The sequence below is a fragment of the Aethalodelphis obliquidens genome, unplaced genomic scaffold, assembly GCF_003676395.1.
Source record: "Aethalodelphis obliquidens isolate GAN/ISIS:26980383/991018 unplaced genomic scaffold, ASM367639v1 scaffold41, whole genome shotgun sequence".
NCBI lineage: Eukaryota > Metazoa > Chordata > Mammalia > Artiodactyla > Delphinidae > Aethalodelphis > Aethalodelphis obliquidens.
In genome coordinates this window covers 1,857,521-1,874,884 of record NW_020837985.1, presented here as the reverse complement: position 1 = coordinate 1,874,884, position 17,364 = coordinate 1,857,521, and the positions used below count along the sequence as shown (strand labels likewise).

Sequence of the window (17,364 nt, the reverse complement as noted above, 5' to 3'; positions counted from 1 at the left end):
GGTGTGTGTGTGTGTGTGTGTGTGTGTGTGTGTGTGTGTGTGTGTGTGTGTGTGTGTGTGTGTGTGTGTGTGTGTGTGTGTGTGTGTTTTAAAATTAATTAATTTTTTAACATCTTTACTGGAGTATAATTGCTTTACAATGCTGTGTTAGTTTCTGCTTTATAACAAAGTGAATCAGCTATACATAGAGATATATCTCCATATCCCCTCCCTCTTGTGTCTGCCTTCCACTGTCCCTATCCCACCCCTCTAGGTGGTCACAAAGCATCGAGCTGATCTCCCTGTGCTATGCGGCTGCTTCCCACTAGCTATCTAGTTTACATTTGGTAGTGTATATATGTCCATGCCACTCTCTCACTTCATCCCAGCTTACCCTTCCCTCTCCCTGTGTCCTCAAGTCCATTCTCTACATCTGCATCTTTATTCCTATCCTGCCCCTAGGTTTTTCAGAACCATCTTTTTTTTTTTTTTTAGATTCCATACATATGTGTTCAGCTAATGGTTTTAACTCATTGTTTTAGCTCAATGAGTCATTAAGATAATGGGACTAATTACCAAATGATTAATTTTGAACTGGTGTCAGGGAATGGAATATAAGAGGCATCTTAAAATATCTGAAGGGCTATCATGGTAGTAAGCATAATCTGCATTGCTCCAGAGAATAGCTTGTTTTTTTTTAATTGTAGTTGATTTACAATGTTGTGTTAGTTTCAGGTGTATGGAAAAGTGATTCATTTATGTATTCTTTTTCAGATTCTTTTGTATTCCAGCTTATTACAAGATACTGAATATAGTTCTCTGTGCTATACAGTAAGTCCCTGTTGTTTATCTATTTTATATATAGTAGTGTGTATCTGTTAATCCCATACTCCTAATTTATCCCTCTCCCCCTTTTCCCCTTTGGTAACCACAAGTTTGTTTTCTATGTCTGTTTGTTTCATAAATAAGTTCATTTGTATCATTTTTAAAGATTCCACATATAAGTGACATCATATGATTCATCTTTCTCTGTCTGGCTTACTTCACTTAGTATTATAATCTCTAGGTCCATCCATGTTGCAAATGGCATTATTTCATTCTTTTTTAAGGCTGAGTAGTATTCCATCGTATATATGTATTACATCTTCTTTATCCATTCATTAGTTGATGGACATTTAGGTTGCTTCCATGTCTTGGCTATTGTGAATAGTGCTGTAGTGAACATTAGGGTGCATGTATTTTTTCGAATTAGAGTTTTCGTCTTTTCTGGATATATGCCCAGGAATGGAATTGCTAGGCCATATGGTAATTCTCTTTTTAGTTTTTTAAGGAACCTCCATACTGTTCTCCATAGTGGCTGCACCAATCTACATTCCCACCAACAGTGTAGGAAGGTTCCCTTTTCTCTACACCTCCAGCATTTATTTGTAGACTTTTCTGATGGCCATTCTGACCAGAGAACAGTTTTTAATGAGACGGTTTACAAAAAGAAAAGCAGGTTCAGCTTTACATAAGGAAGGAGCAACTTTTAAATAAAATACTGGCAGAAAATGGAATGAGGTAACGCGCTCACCAGCTCTATTAGCGTTCTGGCATAGGCTGGATAACCACTATTGCAATGTTGCAGAGATGATTCACATATCAGATCCTTCCAAATCTGAGATCTCACAGTTCCTTGTCTCTCATCTGTCCTGTATCCCTCCTGCCCACGGCTATTGGGGAGGATGAATTAAATGCCGTCTTGTAAATATCACACAGCCAGTGGTTCCCCCCCTTTGCTTATAGCAACGTTTCAAACACTGCTGAGCAGATCCACCTGTGAAACTTTAAAACAAAAATCTAGCTTTCCGTTTTTTTTAAAAAATTATTTAATTTTGGCTGCACTGAGTCTTCGTTGCTGTGCGTGGGCTTTCTCTAGCTGTGGCGAGCGGGGGCTACTCTTGGTTGCAGTGCATGGGCTTCTTATCGCGGTGGCTTCTCTTGTTGTGGAGCACGGGCTCTAGGCACGTGGGCTTCAGTAGTTGTGGCGCACGGGCTTAGTTGCTCTGTGGCATGTGGGATCTTCCTGGACCAGGGATCAAACCCATGTCCCCTGCATTGGCAGGCGGATTCTTAACCACTGCGCCGCCAGGGAAGCCCTTTCCATTTTTTTTTTAAATCTACAGAATTAAATGTGAGGTCCTGACTATGCATTTTTTAAAAAATTTGTAATGTATCAAAAGATTGCCAGTCACTGGCTAACTGTAACAAATTTGAACATATAAATAGTACAGTAAAAAGTGAAAGTTCTTTTTTCTATACCTTTTTGCACTACAACTTGCTTTTTTCCTTCATTTAATGTATTTATTTTAAAGCCCCAAAAGTGATTCTTATTATTTAAAATTAGTATTTATTTACTGAAGTGGTATTACCTGTACCTCACAAAATTCGAAAGGAACAAAAAGGTACAAACTAAATTTCCTTCCTTTCCCTAACCACGTTCCTTGCCCAGGAGGCAAGCCCTGTACTCTGTCTTCCGCAGGCCATTCTGCTCTGCAGCCAGGCTGGTCAACAGGAGGAAGCCCACTGCTCAGCCTGAAGGTCCCCATCACCTACATGCTTCAGTGATATCTTTAACCATTCTTGTACAGAAGCTCTCTGCTCCAGCTGGCCTAACCTGAATCACCACGACAGGCAAATCTCTGCCACTGATTCATTACTTTTAACAAGTTCTGTCTCATGCAAGGAGTTCATGGAGGCGTTTGGTTGGGGAATCCACAAAAATGATTATGGGAAAGTGCTGTGTGTGTGTGTACGTGTATGTGCATGTTTCTGGGAGAGAGCCTCAGAGGGACCCACAGACTGTCAGTGGTTAGAAAATGGTGTAATATAACGTGAGAACTGTAACAAAATTAAAAATCGCCTAGTCTATAATCTTCTCATTTTACAAATGAGGAAACTGAAGACCAGTAAACATTTCTTAATAGGCACAAATGAAACACAAGTGGGTAAATAAACTAACCAGAGATACACAGCTTGTTGACTCTGGCTAAGATTCTTTAAACTCTGTCTTCGTTGACCATGAGGCTGGAACCAGAACCCGGTGTTCCCGACATCCAGCCTGGGCTCCTGCACCACACCATGAAATCCTCCCTCCCTGAAATGTCCTCCAATTGCTCTAAGCTCTTCCCTTTCTTCAAGGCCCAGTCGCTTTAAAACCTGGTTCAGTGGCTCTACCTGGCAACCAGCATTTACGAATGTCATTAAAAAAATAAGTTTCACTGAGGTAATTCACATACCACAGAATTCACCCCTTTCAAGGGTACAGTTCAGTGTTTTTAGTATACTTAGAGTTGTATAATCATCACCACTAATTCTAGAACATTTTCATCACCCCCTAAATAAACGTCTTACCCACTAGTGGCCCACTCCCCTACCCCTCCCACCCACAAACCACTAACCCCCTTCTGCCTCTACAGGTTTGCCTATTCTGGGCATTTCATGAATAGAATCATATTAACATGTGGCCTTTTGGTCTAGCTGCTTTAACTTAGCATAAGGTTTTCAAGGTTCATCCATTTTGTAGCATGAATCAGTAGTTAATTCCTTTTTATCACTAAGTAAGATTCCATTGTGTGGATATACCATATTTTGTTTATCCACTCCTCATTTGATGGGTATTTGCGTTGTTTCTACTTTTGGGCTATTATGAATGATGATGCTGTGAGCATTCAATGTACCAGTTTTTGTAGGGATGTGTTTTCAGTTCTCTTGGGTATATACTAGGAGTGGAACTGCTGGGTCATACAGTCTCTCTACATTTAACCTTTTGAGGAACTGCCAGACTGTTTCCCAAAGTGGCTGTACCACGTCACATTCCCACCAGCACTGTTCCAATTCCTCTGATCCTTGCCCCCACTTGTTAATGGATTACATCCATGCTACTGATCGTGAAGTTGTATCTCACTGTATATCTATTTTTAATTTGAATGTTTTCTCATGTGGTTTTGATTTGTATTTCCCTAATGACTAATTTAAGCTGAACATCTTTTCATACGTGTATTCGTCATTGTATATCTTCTCTGGAGAACTGTCTGTTCAAATCCTTTGCCCATTAAAAATCTGGACTAATATTTGATAAGACATCACTCGCTGTTCAGTTTAAGTTTATGGGCCTAGGATTTCAGAAGCAGTGAGGGTCATCCACATTGTCCAGAAGGTTCTATTTTTTGGGAAACAATAAGAATTCCCCCCCCATTGCTAATAAAGATTGACACTAGGCACAAATATAAATAAATGATCTGTCGTTGGCACACTCACCTGCTTCCTACTTCCTGGTGCCTCACTTCTAGGCTCTGAGTGACAAACCAATGCTGAGCACTTGCAGTCAACATGCCGTTCTCCTAATTATAGCTGATTAGCCTCCAGTTTTAGGATTAAGTGACACGGATTTAATCTACACACCCTGATTAAGGCGATGATCAAATCCTTACACATTTGCCTTTTGAAAAATGAATGATTATTAACCAAACTATCTCTCATTGGTGAAATTTAGGAACGTCGAAAAAGCGTAGGTGGCCTGGGAGGAAGGCACCCTGGAGGCGGAAGGGCCACATGTAGGAAGACTACGGACGCAGGGAGCTTTTTGCAGTCTCTTTCCTTTTCCATTTCTAAATTCGTAGGTTCTCCAAGTCTCAAATTTCTTTTCTTTCTAATGTTGGGGTAAGTGTGACAGGGTTAGGGAGAAGTGGCAGCTCCAGTGGTTTGTGTCTTTTAATTTGTGACATTCTGCTCCCCACTTCCCCCAAGGGCTCCGGGCGCTATTTGGGACCTAAACCCAAAAGCGTGAGAGGTGATGAGGGGTTTCAAAAGCAGCCTAATTAAATGATGATAGCATCTAACCTCTATTTTTGCTTTTCAATCTGTGCACTACAAAAGCAATGACAAAGGTAAGGCACAGAGCAGCATTAGTCATAAAAGCCCAAAAGTGGACACAACCCAAATGTCTATCAATTGATGAATGGATAAATAAAATGTGGAATACTCATACAATGGAATATTATTCTGCATTAAAAAGGAGTGAAGTACTGATATATGCTACAACATGGTTGAACCTCAAAACATCATGCTAGTGAAAGAAGTCAGACACAAAGGACCGTGTAGCATATGATTCCATGTATATGAAATTTCCTGAATAGGCAAATCTCCAGAAACGGGTAGATTAGTGGTTGCCAAGGGCTGGGGGGAGTAGCAGGAAATGAGGAGTGACCGCAAATGGCCATGGGGTTTATTTGGGGCTGTGAAAATGTTCTAAAATCGATCGTGGTGATAGCTGCACAACTCTGAATATATTTTTTAATATATGGTAACATAATACTGTTGAATTGTATATTTTTAATAGGTGAATGGTAGGGCATGTGAATTACACATCAGTAAGGCTGTTATTTTAAAAAGTAATACATAAACATTTTATAAAAGACTGAAACAATACAAGATATAGTAAGACAGAAGTTCCCTGTAAAGGTACTCTATTTTAGAATTTTAAATTATTATTATTATTTTGGCCGTGCCGTGGGGCTTGTGGGATCTTAGTTCCCCAACCAGGGATTGAACCCGGACCACGGCAGTGAAAGCGCTGAGTCCTAACCACTGGATTGCCAGGGAATTTCCAAGAATTTTAAATTAAAAGTTTGATTTTTCATTGAATGCCACTGGTAAGCCTTGCACCAAAACCTAATGTTTGATTAGATTCTATAATAAGTTTCCTTGTGTTACTTTAATAAACTGTTGTTCTGAGGACCAGCTATTGGCAAAGCACACATTTTTACTAAAATTAACTAGAAATAGCACTTTGGGAACAAATCATAGTCTAGTACATTAAGGGGATGCCAAGGACCGTGGAATAAAACAATTCTACAGGATGGCTGAGAAATTTTTCTTAATTGGAGCTTTTTTTTTTTTTGCAGTAAGTGGGCCTCTCACTGTTGTGGCCTCTCCCGCTGCGGAGCACAGGCTCTGGATGCGCAGGCCTAGCGGCCATGGCTCACGGGCCCAGCCGCTCCGTGGCATGTGGGATCCTCCCGGACCGGGGCACAAACCCGCGTCCCCTGCATCTGCAGGCGGACTCTCAACCACTGCGCCACCAGGGAAGCCCGCTTTTTTTTTTTTTTAAACAGCCCCACCTCCTCATCCCACCCTTTTAACTGAGCACTAATTTGACTAAAAGTGCCAAAATACATCTCAGGGATTTATCCGTGATGAGAGACCACAGTAAATGAATGAAGGTGTTAACACCATGAAGGGAGAGAGAAGCATTCACGATGCTCACCTTTATGACATGGATGTTGAGCGTGTATCTCATTCTCCAGGAACCACCTTCTAGAGGCATCTGAAGGAGCAGCAGCTTTCTTTACTGATTTCAAATGAAAGTCCTGTTCTTCAGCTTCCTCCCACTAAATACAAATAAATGAAAAAAAAAAATCACATAAATTTATGCTAATGCAAGTTCCTATAGTGAAGTAGCCCCTTTTGTCTCCTCTACTTTATATTTCCAAGGCACGTAGGATTTATTTGGTATTAGGGAATCTGGGTGCCTGTCTTGGCTCAAGGCTGTTGAAGAACCCTGAAAGCAGAGGCACTTCTGACGTCCCTACTATTCAATTCCTCAGAGTGCCATACAGGCCCCAACTGTCACTGAAATAATTCATTTCAATACATTTCAGATCTCAAACCTTATGGGATTGAGTTTTTAAAATTAATGGATGGAAAGGTATCCATGAGAATGAAAGACATGCTCCAGGAAATAGTGCAGAAAGGTTGAAGGAGGCAGTTTTTCTGATGACCTTGGAGCCAGGATACCAACCGTGGACTGCCCACCTCCAGACTTTTCATGTGAAAAAGAAAAATACTTCTATCTTGCTTATAGTTACTGTTATTTTGGTTTTTGTTACTAATAGCTACATATAATTCCTAACTGTTCAAAGTCTTTTACGTTGCTAGTATAAAAAATTAGGTAAATTAAAGTAGTAATATTATACAATCAGCTAGAACAAATCCACGAGGTTGGGAAGTTGAGACACTAATGTAACTGAGAAAGACACTTAGTCATTCTTAGGTGGCATCAACATTGGACTTCTCTGAGCTCTACGTATTAAAATTAGATCATCTTTAAGATCTTTTCAAACACACATTATGTGGTTTGATGCTATTGCCATTTGATTATGTACTATTTCAAGATTTAAATGATTAATAACAAGAAGTTTATAACACCATTCTTACCTTTTTAGCTTCCCCCTCCATCACTGCATTTAATACTTCCATTTCTTTCTTTCTGTTTTTCTGAAGCAGTTTGGCTACTTCCTGGTAACATTCATTTCGGTGTAGATCATCGCATCTTTGTTTATGTAAAGCTTGAATTCGCCAGTCAGTATTTAGACATGCTTGTTCAGCTTTTGCCAAATTTTCTTCAACTAACTAAGAACAATTCGTAAATTTCAGAAACAAGTTTAGACTACATAAAATACGGTATGTCCATTCAATGTATCCAAGTGTCCAGGACAGATGTTCACAACCCTGGTTGCATATTAGAATCACCTCAGTGTTTAAAACAAACTGATGTCCAGGCTCCACCACGTGTTTAAAACAAACTGATGTCCAGGCTCCACCACAAACCAACTAAATCAATCTCTTTATCAGCTGGATATTGGTACTTCTAGAAAGCTCTTCAAGTGGTTCTAATGTATAGCCAAGGTTGAGAACTTCTAGGCTAAGGGATGGGTGGAATTAAACAATTCCTATGTTTCAGTCCTTTGAAAAGGAGTCAGAAGAACCTATTTTTACAGACTGGACAAAAGCCTATAAGGACAAAAAAGGGGGCAGGGGATATTCTGGGGGGGAAGCCAAGGGACAGAACAGAAGGTAGGGAAATCTTACACCATTCCTGGCTTTTGGAACAGGGCCAGGCCCTGCCACAGACCCACTTACCATTTCGTTAAAGGGATAATTGACAAAGTTCTATGCTGAAGCCCTCAAATTCTATTTCCATTCATTTAAGCCAGCATTTCTGAAAGGATACTCCGCAAGAAATTCTATAAGATAAGTTTAAGAAACTTTCTTAAAGATTCACAATGTGCCATATCCTCAAACCTGGCATGGAAATACCTAACTTTAAGACAGCGTTTTCAATACGTGTCATCCCCATTTTATTTAATACTAGTTATTGATATTCTACAGAATACACTTTGGAAACGCTGGCTTATATACCAGGCAGAGGCCTGATGTTTTGCAACTAATCCACTCAGGGATAATTTCGGAGACTTAACAATGTAGGGCACTAAAATTTATAAAGTTATTCCCTATGTATTTTCTTCCAAGTCTTGAAATTCTCTAAGAGTATAAAAGACACATGTATATGGCTGTCAGTGAAGTAAGTAGCCTCTAAATAAAATAATGTGAATTCCTAGGAACTGTGATAACTGAAGCAAAGAAACAAATTAACTTTATAGAGTTCATTATTAAATTCCTTCTTTTAAAAGAATGGCAGATGATAATTCCTCCTTCTATAGATACACTAAATTTATCATATTTTTACCTTCTGAGCTTTTTGGTTCTGAGTCTGATCTGTTCCTATCGGTCTATGAAACATGTGATCTTCAAGATCCACTTTTCGTTTATTGGCGTCTGCATCTTCTCTCATTTCTTTTGCAATAGCTTCTTGATTTCTAATGAGATTCTGTTAAAGAAATCATTTTAAAAAAATCACCAATCCATATAATAATGATGTTAGAACACAAAAACGTCTTTGCTCTTTTTCAGAATACCAAAACTGTAATCATCTAATTTTCAAAGTAAAGCAAACAGTGGTGACATCAGTGGAAATAAGAGTAAGGACCTCTGAAAATTCTCTCATCTATAAAAGCACTGAGATCACTGGCAAAACAAACTTTTTTCAGAACTCTGGAAATAAACTGAAGGCTTACAGCAATCTGGGGAGCATTTATTCATAAAAATGGCTGAATCTTAGTAAGAAAGACCAACTTTATGGCATTTTAAACTTGCATTATTCCTATTCCTATTCCAGCCACCCCTAAGCTCTGCCATTAGCTTTGAAAATCATTAGCCTGGCAGCCAATGGAGGGGACAAAATGGAGTTGAGGTCCTTGTAACTCCCACTCCCAGAGAACTGTCACCATCTGACTTGGAAGACCCCACTTTCAAGGCTGTTTTTATTTGACCTGACTCATAACTCACCTGTAGCCTTTTCCCTGGGGATATCTGCTGAAAACCATCAGGGGAAACTGTTGAACATCGTAACTGTCCAAGGCAGTGGATCACAGAGCAAACAACAGGCCAATCAAAAAGCTTTGTAGGAAAAGCTGGGGAATCAGATACCTATAGGGGGCTCTGAAATGCTCCAATAGATTCCAGGGACTTCAGAAGGCCGTGTGCATGTGTACAATGTGCGCGTGCCAAGGGCTGTGTGAATGCTCAGACCTGAGAAGGTCCTAAGCGCTCAGCTCTGGTGAACTGAGGTTTGCAAAATCAGGAAGTGAAATCTAAGAGAGTTGTAAACTATCTAACTTGAGTGTTGAAAGTGTGCCCGAAAATGATGCACACGGTGCCTCTCGGCAAAGACTAGAGGCTTTCTGGTTCAAGGGATCTAAGGAAATCTCTGTCTAGTCACCAGGCTACCTGAGTAGAGACTTCAGTGGCTACGCATGACAAAGAATACTTTACAGAATAATTCAGAAAAGTCACTAAGCAAAGAAACAACAAGAGACCCTTAGGAGAGAAAAGAATGTGATTTCCAGAAATGTCCTCTTACTTAAAATAGCTAGTTTTCAACAAAAAATTACACGATATAACAAAAACCAAGAAAGTATGGCCCTACGTGCTTTAAACAGACATTAACCACATGATCTCCGAAGAAGATATAAAAACGGACAACGAACATATGAAAAGGTGCTTGATATTAGTCAACAGGTAAACGACAAATGCTAATTGAGGAACATTCTACAATATATCTGGCCTATATACTTCAAAAGTATAAGTGTCATAAAATATAAAGACAAGACTCAGGAGTGGTTCCAACTGAGAGGAGAATAAAGAAACATGACAACTGAAACAAATGGAGTAGCTTAGATTTTCTTTTGCTATAAAAGACATGTTTAGGACAACTGATAAAATGTGAATACAGTTTATACAACAGATAATAATATGTTAATGTGCTGATTTTGATCACTGTACTGCGATTATGTAATAAGGATTCCTTGTAGAAAATATACAATGAAGTATTCAGGGGTAAAAGAGCATAATGTCTGCAACTCAAACAGCTCAGGAAAAAAAAGTGTGTGTGTGTATAGACAGAAAGAGAAGGATAATGCAAACTTAGCAAAATGTTAATATTTGAGAATCTGAGAGAAAAACACTTTGAAATTTTTAGTATTTTCTTGCAAAATTTCTGTTAATTCTGAAATCATGCCCCCGGTGCCACCACTCCACCTCCCCCGCAGAAAAGATAGTAAAAAAATAACCTCAAGCTTAGTTCAAATGAATGAATTGTAATTCAAAATCATAGGAGACTCAGTGTAAATTCCTGGGGCTCAGATTTAGAAAAAGTTCAGTGTAGAAACTTAAAGTGTTGTAGTTATGAATGGATGCTATGTTTTAAATCTTATTTAATGTGAGCAACAAACAATCATATGCACGTTACCTGTTACGTATTTGTAGTTATCGCTAATTTCAAACTCAGTCTGACTTTAAGAGGACTGAAGGAAGTGAAAACGTGGTTTCAACATTAAATAAATGAGTAACATAATGCTTTTCCCCAACAAAAAATATCTACAGCAGTAAGAAAGTTTCCAGTGTCTTGGAAACTGAATTATACGTGCTAAAGTAGGTCCTTGCTGATTTGATTCCAGAAGCTTCAAATTTCGAGTGCTTTACAGCTCGTACCTGACTTACCTGGTAGGATCCTTGTGAAGTACTGGGGTAATTCTGCAGTCACTGTTACACAGATATGAGGAAACTTAGGAAGTTAGTAAAAGATCCTGAGGCAAAATCTGGGGCTTACATCTGGTGCTTCAGACACTAGACTAAGTTGTTAAGAGAAACATGAATTAAAGAATTACAACAAACTGTGCATTCAGACATTCTGGCTACCTTACAATCCTGGATAACACTATACTCTTCTTGAAAAAGAAAATAAAATGAACATTAAAAAACCTTGAATAAACTGTCTAAAAAGAGTTCGTACAAACTCTGCTTTTCTTCTATTGGAAGTTGTTGATTTCTACCTTCTCGTGAAGGCTCTTTTGTGATCCGAGTTCCAGACGTCTCACTTCTAGGTCTTTGGCTGTGGCAACAATGTCTCGATCTCTCATACGTACCTACGGCCAAATAACAGACTGTCAATACCAAAAACAATTTACATAAATATTTTTTGTTTAATAGATGAAGTAATCTTGTGATATGAACAACCCGCTAAATGCATTTAAAATAAGAGGTATTGGGTTTTTGAAACCAGAGTAATTGCCAATCCATTAACATTCACTGTGGAATCTAGAAATAACGTCTGAGTTAAAGTTAAGCATAATTTTCTAAAAAAGAAAACACAATTACCATATGCTCATCTGCCCAGACTGGGAGAACAGATGGCAGCTCTTTCCATATTACATTAGCCATATTATGAGTTAGAAAAACTTGAGCAATTTCAATTCACAGTGGATAAAAATATAAAATGTTTAATCTTATTCGATATAACATTTATTTAATGTTCTTTTTGATTAAACTTCTATACTTTTCTAAATTCGGTTTGGCAACTAGTAATTTCAAGTTAAAATTTACTGTGGACTGTTCAGCCTGTATGTGCCCTGCTTGGACTTAGCCCATTTAAAGTTCACCTTTCTCAAAATCTGATTACTTGGGAGCTTTTCAGTCCTATACACTAGAGGATTTGGATCAGGAACTCTTTAGATACTAGAGACTCCTGGGAACTGTCTTAAATACTTGGCTGCCTAAAATGCTCATCCTTTAGGAGTGAGAATAACATGATATGTGTTTCAGAACAAAACAAAACAAACTATAACCCATGAGGCATCTAACCTAATCATTTCATCCAACCAGTAAACGGTTAATGATTGCATTACTACTTACACGCATAAGGCAAAGTGTTAGATATTGTAGACAAACTATCAAATACATATAATCAGAGAAACAAACAGTAAAAATGAGAGTATAGTGGGATGTGCAAGGACATGCATCCAAGGAGTAAAAAAACCACGGACGGAAAACCAGTTCACCTTAAAGAGGTTCCTGAGAAAGCAGTTAGCTCAGAGGTGGGGAGACTTGAGTTGATGAGGCAAGAGTAGTTATAATGCTGAGGTGGAGGAGACGTTTGGCATAGCAAATAATGCTTTTTAGGAATTTCAATTACAGAAGCTCTTTTGCTCATGAATTTTCAGAGATACAAACAGCTATGTACCAGAGCAAAACAGATCAACTTTGCTTGCTACTAACAGATGTCTGTGTCACTTGTACGTGTCACTTTGGACTCAAGCTGCCTTTCCTGCTGGTGCCTGAACGGTGAGTAGAGAAGCTTCTGCTATTTAGCAGGGTCAGAGCTCACTATCAGACCAGGGAGATGGAAGGGCAGGAGGCTGGAATGGGAGGCAGAGGCCAGATCGTGCCATTGAAAGGACTTGACAGGATTCTTTCACCAAAAAAACTGCCTTCCACTATCTCAAAGGGGTTTGGAATAAAGAGATCAGAGTTCTAAGCCTGTATTACTTTTGGGGAAGAACACAGATTTTCTAGAATAATGAATTACCAACCTCATTTACTAGATGAGATAGTTAAAAGAAATCATGGATTTTAAAAACCAACTTAAAGTTAATTGGCTTTAAACAAAACAAAGTATTATCTCATGCTATAAAAAGAGATAATAGATTATTAATATAGATGAATGAAAATCTTAAGAAAAATTTAAATATTTACTACTTTATCAAAAGCAAGTTTGAAACTCCTTAATTAGTTTACAAATTCAATGCAATCCTAATAAAAATTCCAATAGGATGGGGGGATTCAGAGAGAGAGAGAGAGAGAGAGAGAGGGAGAGAGAAAATTTTCAAAGTCTATTTGAAATGAAAAACATTTGAGAATACTGAAGAAAACTTTTTTTTTTTTTTTTGCGGTACGCGGGCCTCTTACTGTTGTGGCCTCTCCCGTTGCGGAGCACAGGCTCCGGACGCGCAGGCTCAGCGGCCATGGCTCACGGGCCCAGCCGCTCCGCGGCATGTGGGATCTTCCCGGACCGGGGCACGAACCCGTGTCCACCTGCATCGGCAGGCGGACTCTCAACCACCGCGCCACCAGGGAAGCCCCCAAGAAAACCCTTTAAAAGGCACACTAATTATGGTAATTAGGCCTACTAATTAGTAAAACATTACACAGGTGTTATTCACACAGTGTGGTACTGGCTTAGGAATAGACAGCAAAGGAGGAGATCAAGTTTATAAGGGAACTGAACATTTAATAACCATCAGCTGGCAAAATGACTTCGCTAATATTCAACAAATGCTGCTGGGAAAACTGACTTGCCTTTGGAAAGAAGTAAGCTTGGTTCCTAACTCATTCCTTATATTCAATTTTCAGACACATCAGGGGCTGGCAAACTTTTCCTGTAAAGGGTCTCAGAGTTAAATACTTTAGGCTTTGTGGGACATCGTTTGTGTCAGCTAGTCACCTCTGCTGTTGTAGTGCGAAAGCAGCCGAAGAAATATGTAAACAAATAAGTGTGATCGTTTTCCAATGAAACTGTATTTATGGTCACTGAAATTTGAATTTCATGTTTTAAAAATTTAATATAATTTTCATGTCATGAATTATTATTCTTTGATTCCGATTTTTTTTAACTACTGAAAATGTTAAAACCATTGTAACTCACGAGCCTTAACAAAACAGGTGGTGGGTCAGATTTGCTGGCACACAATAATCTGCTGACTCTTAGGGACTTCCCTGTGGCACAGTGGTGAAGAATCCGCCTGCCAATGAAGGGGACACGGGTTCGAGCCCTGGTCCGGGAAGATCCCACATGCCGCGGAGCAACTAAGCCTGTGCGCCACAACTACTGAGCCCACGCTCTACAGCCCGCGAGCCACAACTACTGAGCTCGCATGCCACAACTACTGAGGCCTGCGCGCCTAGAGCCCATGCTCCACAACAAAAGAAGCCACCGCAATGAGAAGCCCGCGAACCTCAATGAAGAGTAGCCCCTGCTCGCCACAACTAGAGGAAGCCCACGCGCAGCAACAAAGACCCAACACAGCCATAAATAAATAAGTAAATAAATAATTAAAAAGATAATCAAAGATTTAAAAAAACAACAGAAAACTACAGAACTGGAAGAAAATAGGCATAAGTGGTAATATAACCTTAAATGGGAAGGTTAATAAACATGACAGAAAACCTAGAAGTCATAAAAAACTAATGAAGTTGGTTATCCAAAAATTAAAATATTTTACATAATGAAAAAAAGACACTGCAAACATTCTTAAGAGTCAAGAAACACAGACCGAGCAAAACATTCTCAACAGACAAAAGGATTAATGCCCTGACTCTATGCTGTGAGGCAAGCACTATAGCCACATATAACTGCTGAGTCACTTAAAATGTGATTAGCCCCAATTGAGGTGTGCTACAAGTATAAACTATTAGATTTCGAATACTTCGTACAAACAAAAGGTAAAACATCTCAATGACAATGTTTACTAATGACATACTGCAAAGATAATTTCAGATATACTGAGTTAAATATTATTAAAATTAATTTCACCTGTTTCTTCTTACTTTTTAATGTGGCCATTAGAAAACTTAAAATTACCCATGTGGCTCACATCATATTTCTATTGGACACTGCTGCCCCAAATGATAAAAGAGCCTGTGTAAATTGGTAAGAAAAAGAGTAACTTGGTAGAAAAATGGAAAAACGATTTAGATATGCAATTTTTAGTTCTACAAACGAAGATAAATAAATGAAGAGACTGGGCTTCCCTGGTAGCGCAGTGGTTGAGAGTCCGCCTGCCGATACAGGGGACACGGGTTCGTGCCCCGGTCTGGGAAGATCCCACATGCCGCGGAGCGGCTGGGCCCGTGAGCCATGGCCGCTGAGCCTGCGCGTCTGGAGCCTGTGCTCCGCAACGGGAGAGGCCGCAGCGGTTAGAGGCCCGCGTACCGCCCGAAAAAGTAAATATAAATAAATAAAGAGACAGGTAACATCATTAGCACAAAAAACAAAACCGTTTTTCACCTATCACCTATCAGACTGGCAAATATTAAGACTGATGCACTCCAAATTAACTAGGGTATCGGTACTCTTATATTCTCTCTTTTTTTTTTTTTTGCGGTACGCGGGCCTCCCACCGCCGCGGCCTCTCCCGCCGCAGAGCACAGGCTCTGAATGCGCAGGCCCAGCGGCCATGGCCCACGGGCCCAGCCCCTCCGCAGCACACGGGATCCTCCCGGACCGGGGCACGAACCCGCATCCCCCGCATCGGCAGGCGGACCCCCAACCACTGCGCCACCAGGGAAGCCCGTACTCGTATATTCTTAAAATACCTAAGTGGATTCATTTTTGGAGGACAATCTGGCATACCTTGGAATTTATTCAACAAAAATATGTGTGCAACTACTCAAAGATTTGTACCGAGAATGCACAATCTAGCAGTGTTTTGTACAGCAGAATACTGCAAACAACCTAAATGTCCAACAGCAAAGGATTAGTTAAGTAAACTATGACATGTCCATATAATGGAATACTATGCAACCATAAAAAAGAAAGATATATAGCCATTTTAAAATAATTTATCTCTGGGGATGAAATGAGAGAAGAGTGGAGAAGGTCCATTTTAACTCCATATATTTTATAATGGAGATCTTTCTAGACTGGCAATGTGTAAATTTTTATATTAAAAAGGAGCATTTCCCTTACTTCACAATTAACTTCATGCTTAATTGATACTTCTCTAAAAGAGACAGTCATCAAGGACACTCGTCAACCTGACCCATTTTCCTGGCATTTCTAAAACATTTAACCATTAATGAAATATAAAAGAGAATAAGAATAGCTGGGGGCAGGGCAGAATTACATAAAACTAAAGGGGCTATTTAGTATCCCTTGTGAACTCTAGGAATATTATTTAACTTGAAGGTGTTCGTTACATTTAAGTAAGAGTTAATGGAGATAATGTATGAGAACTAAGAATAATAAACCTTTCTCTCAATTTCATCATCCAGTCTTCTTAGCTCCATTTCACGCTGTTCTTGCTGAAGCTGCAGAAGATGCCTTCTTGCAGCATCTTGTAAGTGCACTTCCTTTACTTTCAACTCTCTTTTCACAGCAGCTAGTCTTAAACACAAAATACATCAAGAGGAATAAATAAAATCATTTCCCAATATATATTTAAATGGAAAAATACTATGTTTCACAACAATGAAAGGCCTGCCACCTATTTTGGTCCGCTTTCCCAATTCAACTGGTGCTATCATAACATGGGTTTTTATAATATATAAATGAAAACGCTCAATTACAAAATAAGCCTGCATTCATGAAAGTGACAAGTCCACATGCAATTGGCTATTTCTTCATACTCAAAAATTCTCTTTAACAGGTCTACTACTCAGATCACCTCAATACAATGAATATCCTTTATCTGAGAAAAGGCACCCCCCAAATACTCCAATGTTACCAAAGATTATGTATGCTTATTCTTTTAGAATTTTAGAAGGCTGATGGGTCAGTTCAGTAATTTTTTTAAATTCACACCAGAAATCTGTTTCATAGTCCTATCCAAAAGTAAGAATCAACAAACACTTACAGAAGTGATTTTCCCAACAATTAGCCTTAATCTCAATGCTTATCCCATGATCTTAGCTAATTTAAACATTTTGCCTTATTAATGTATTATTGAATAAGCATTTAATACTTCTTTCCTTGTCCTCCAAAGTATGAAATGTACAATGAGACAATCATTTTATGTTTCATTTTCAGGTCACACAGATATGTTTAAAACACAATTTAAAAAATTATACTCCACTAAAGATGATTTACCCAGCATTGTGTTGCAAGGCATTTCTGCCCACCGTAAAAGGTACCTTAGATCTTGTATTACTTCTGAATAATCAGAGCAAGTTATATTATACTCAGTATAGCTTTAGAATTACAGTTTACTACATGCCAATTTTTTGAAAAATGTATTATAATTTCTTTTTATTAGCTTAAACATTTGCTTAATGGAAATAGCAGAGCTGGGTAATACTATACAAAGTGAAACTGTATATAATTATATATAATTTCATAATAATGACAGAAATAAAAATTATTAAAATAACTCAGATGTCCAGCTTTTTTCA

At 38.8% G+C, this 17,364-nt stretch overlaps 1 protein-coding gene and 2 long non-coding RNA genes across 8 annotated transcripts in view; 2 read left to right on the top strand and 1 right to left on the bottom strand.

Annotated features, from left to right (window-relative positions):
• Positions 1 to 2,678, top strand: part of LOC113633810 (uncharacterized) — a 19,217-nt gene extending 16,539 nt beyond the window's left edge. Inside the window, exons 2-3 of the long non-coding RNA XR_003438348.1 lie at positions 754 to 810; positions 2,501 to 2,678. This is a non-coding gene — a long non-coding RNA (uncharacterized LOC113633810). The remainder of the gene's footprint in view (positions 1 to 753; positions 811 to 2,500) is intronic.
• Positions 1 to 17,364, bottom strand: part of TBC1D31 (TBC1 domain family member 31) — a 61,348-nt gene that overhangs the window by 3,184 nt on the left and 40,800 nt on the right. For 4 of the 6 annotated variants that reach the window (XM_027132361.1, XM_027132359.1, XM_027132363.1 and 1 more), the window contains 6 exons: positions 16,225 to 16,360; positions 11,253 to 11,345; positions 9,208 to 9,270; positions 8,549 to 8,689; positions 7,237 to 7,431; positions 6,287 to 6,410 (listed from right to left, as the gene is read on the bottom strand). In XM_027132361.1, coding sequence (XP_026988162.1) covers positions 6,287 to 6,410; positions 7,237 to 7,431; positions 8,549 to 8,689; positions 9,208 to 9,270; positions 11,253 to 11,345; positions 16,225 to 16,360 — 752 coding nt within the window. The remainder of the gene's footprint in view (positions 1 to 6,286; positions 6,411 to 7,236; positions 7,432 to 8,548; positions 8,690 to 9,207; positions 9,271 to 11,252; positions 11,346 to 16,224; positions 16,361 to 17,364) is intronic. The other 2 variants (XM_027132360.1, XM_027132364.1) reach the window with 1 other exon arrangement.
• Positions 11,352 to 17,342, top strand: LOC113633809 (uncharacterized). Its single transcript, XR_003438347.1, has 3 exons — positions 11,352 to 12,540; positions 16,249 to 16,313; positions 17,003 to 17,342. It is a non-coding gene; the product is annotated as an uncharacterized LOC113633809 (long non-coding RNA).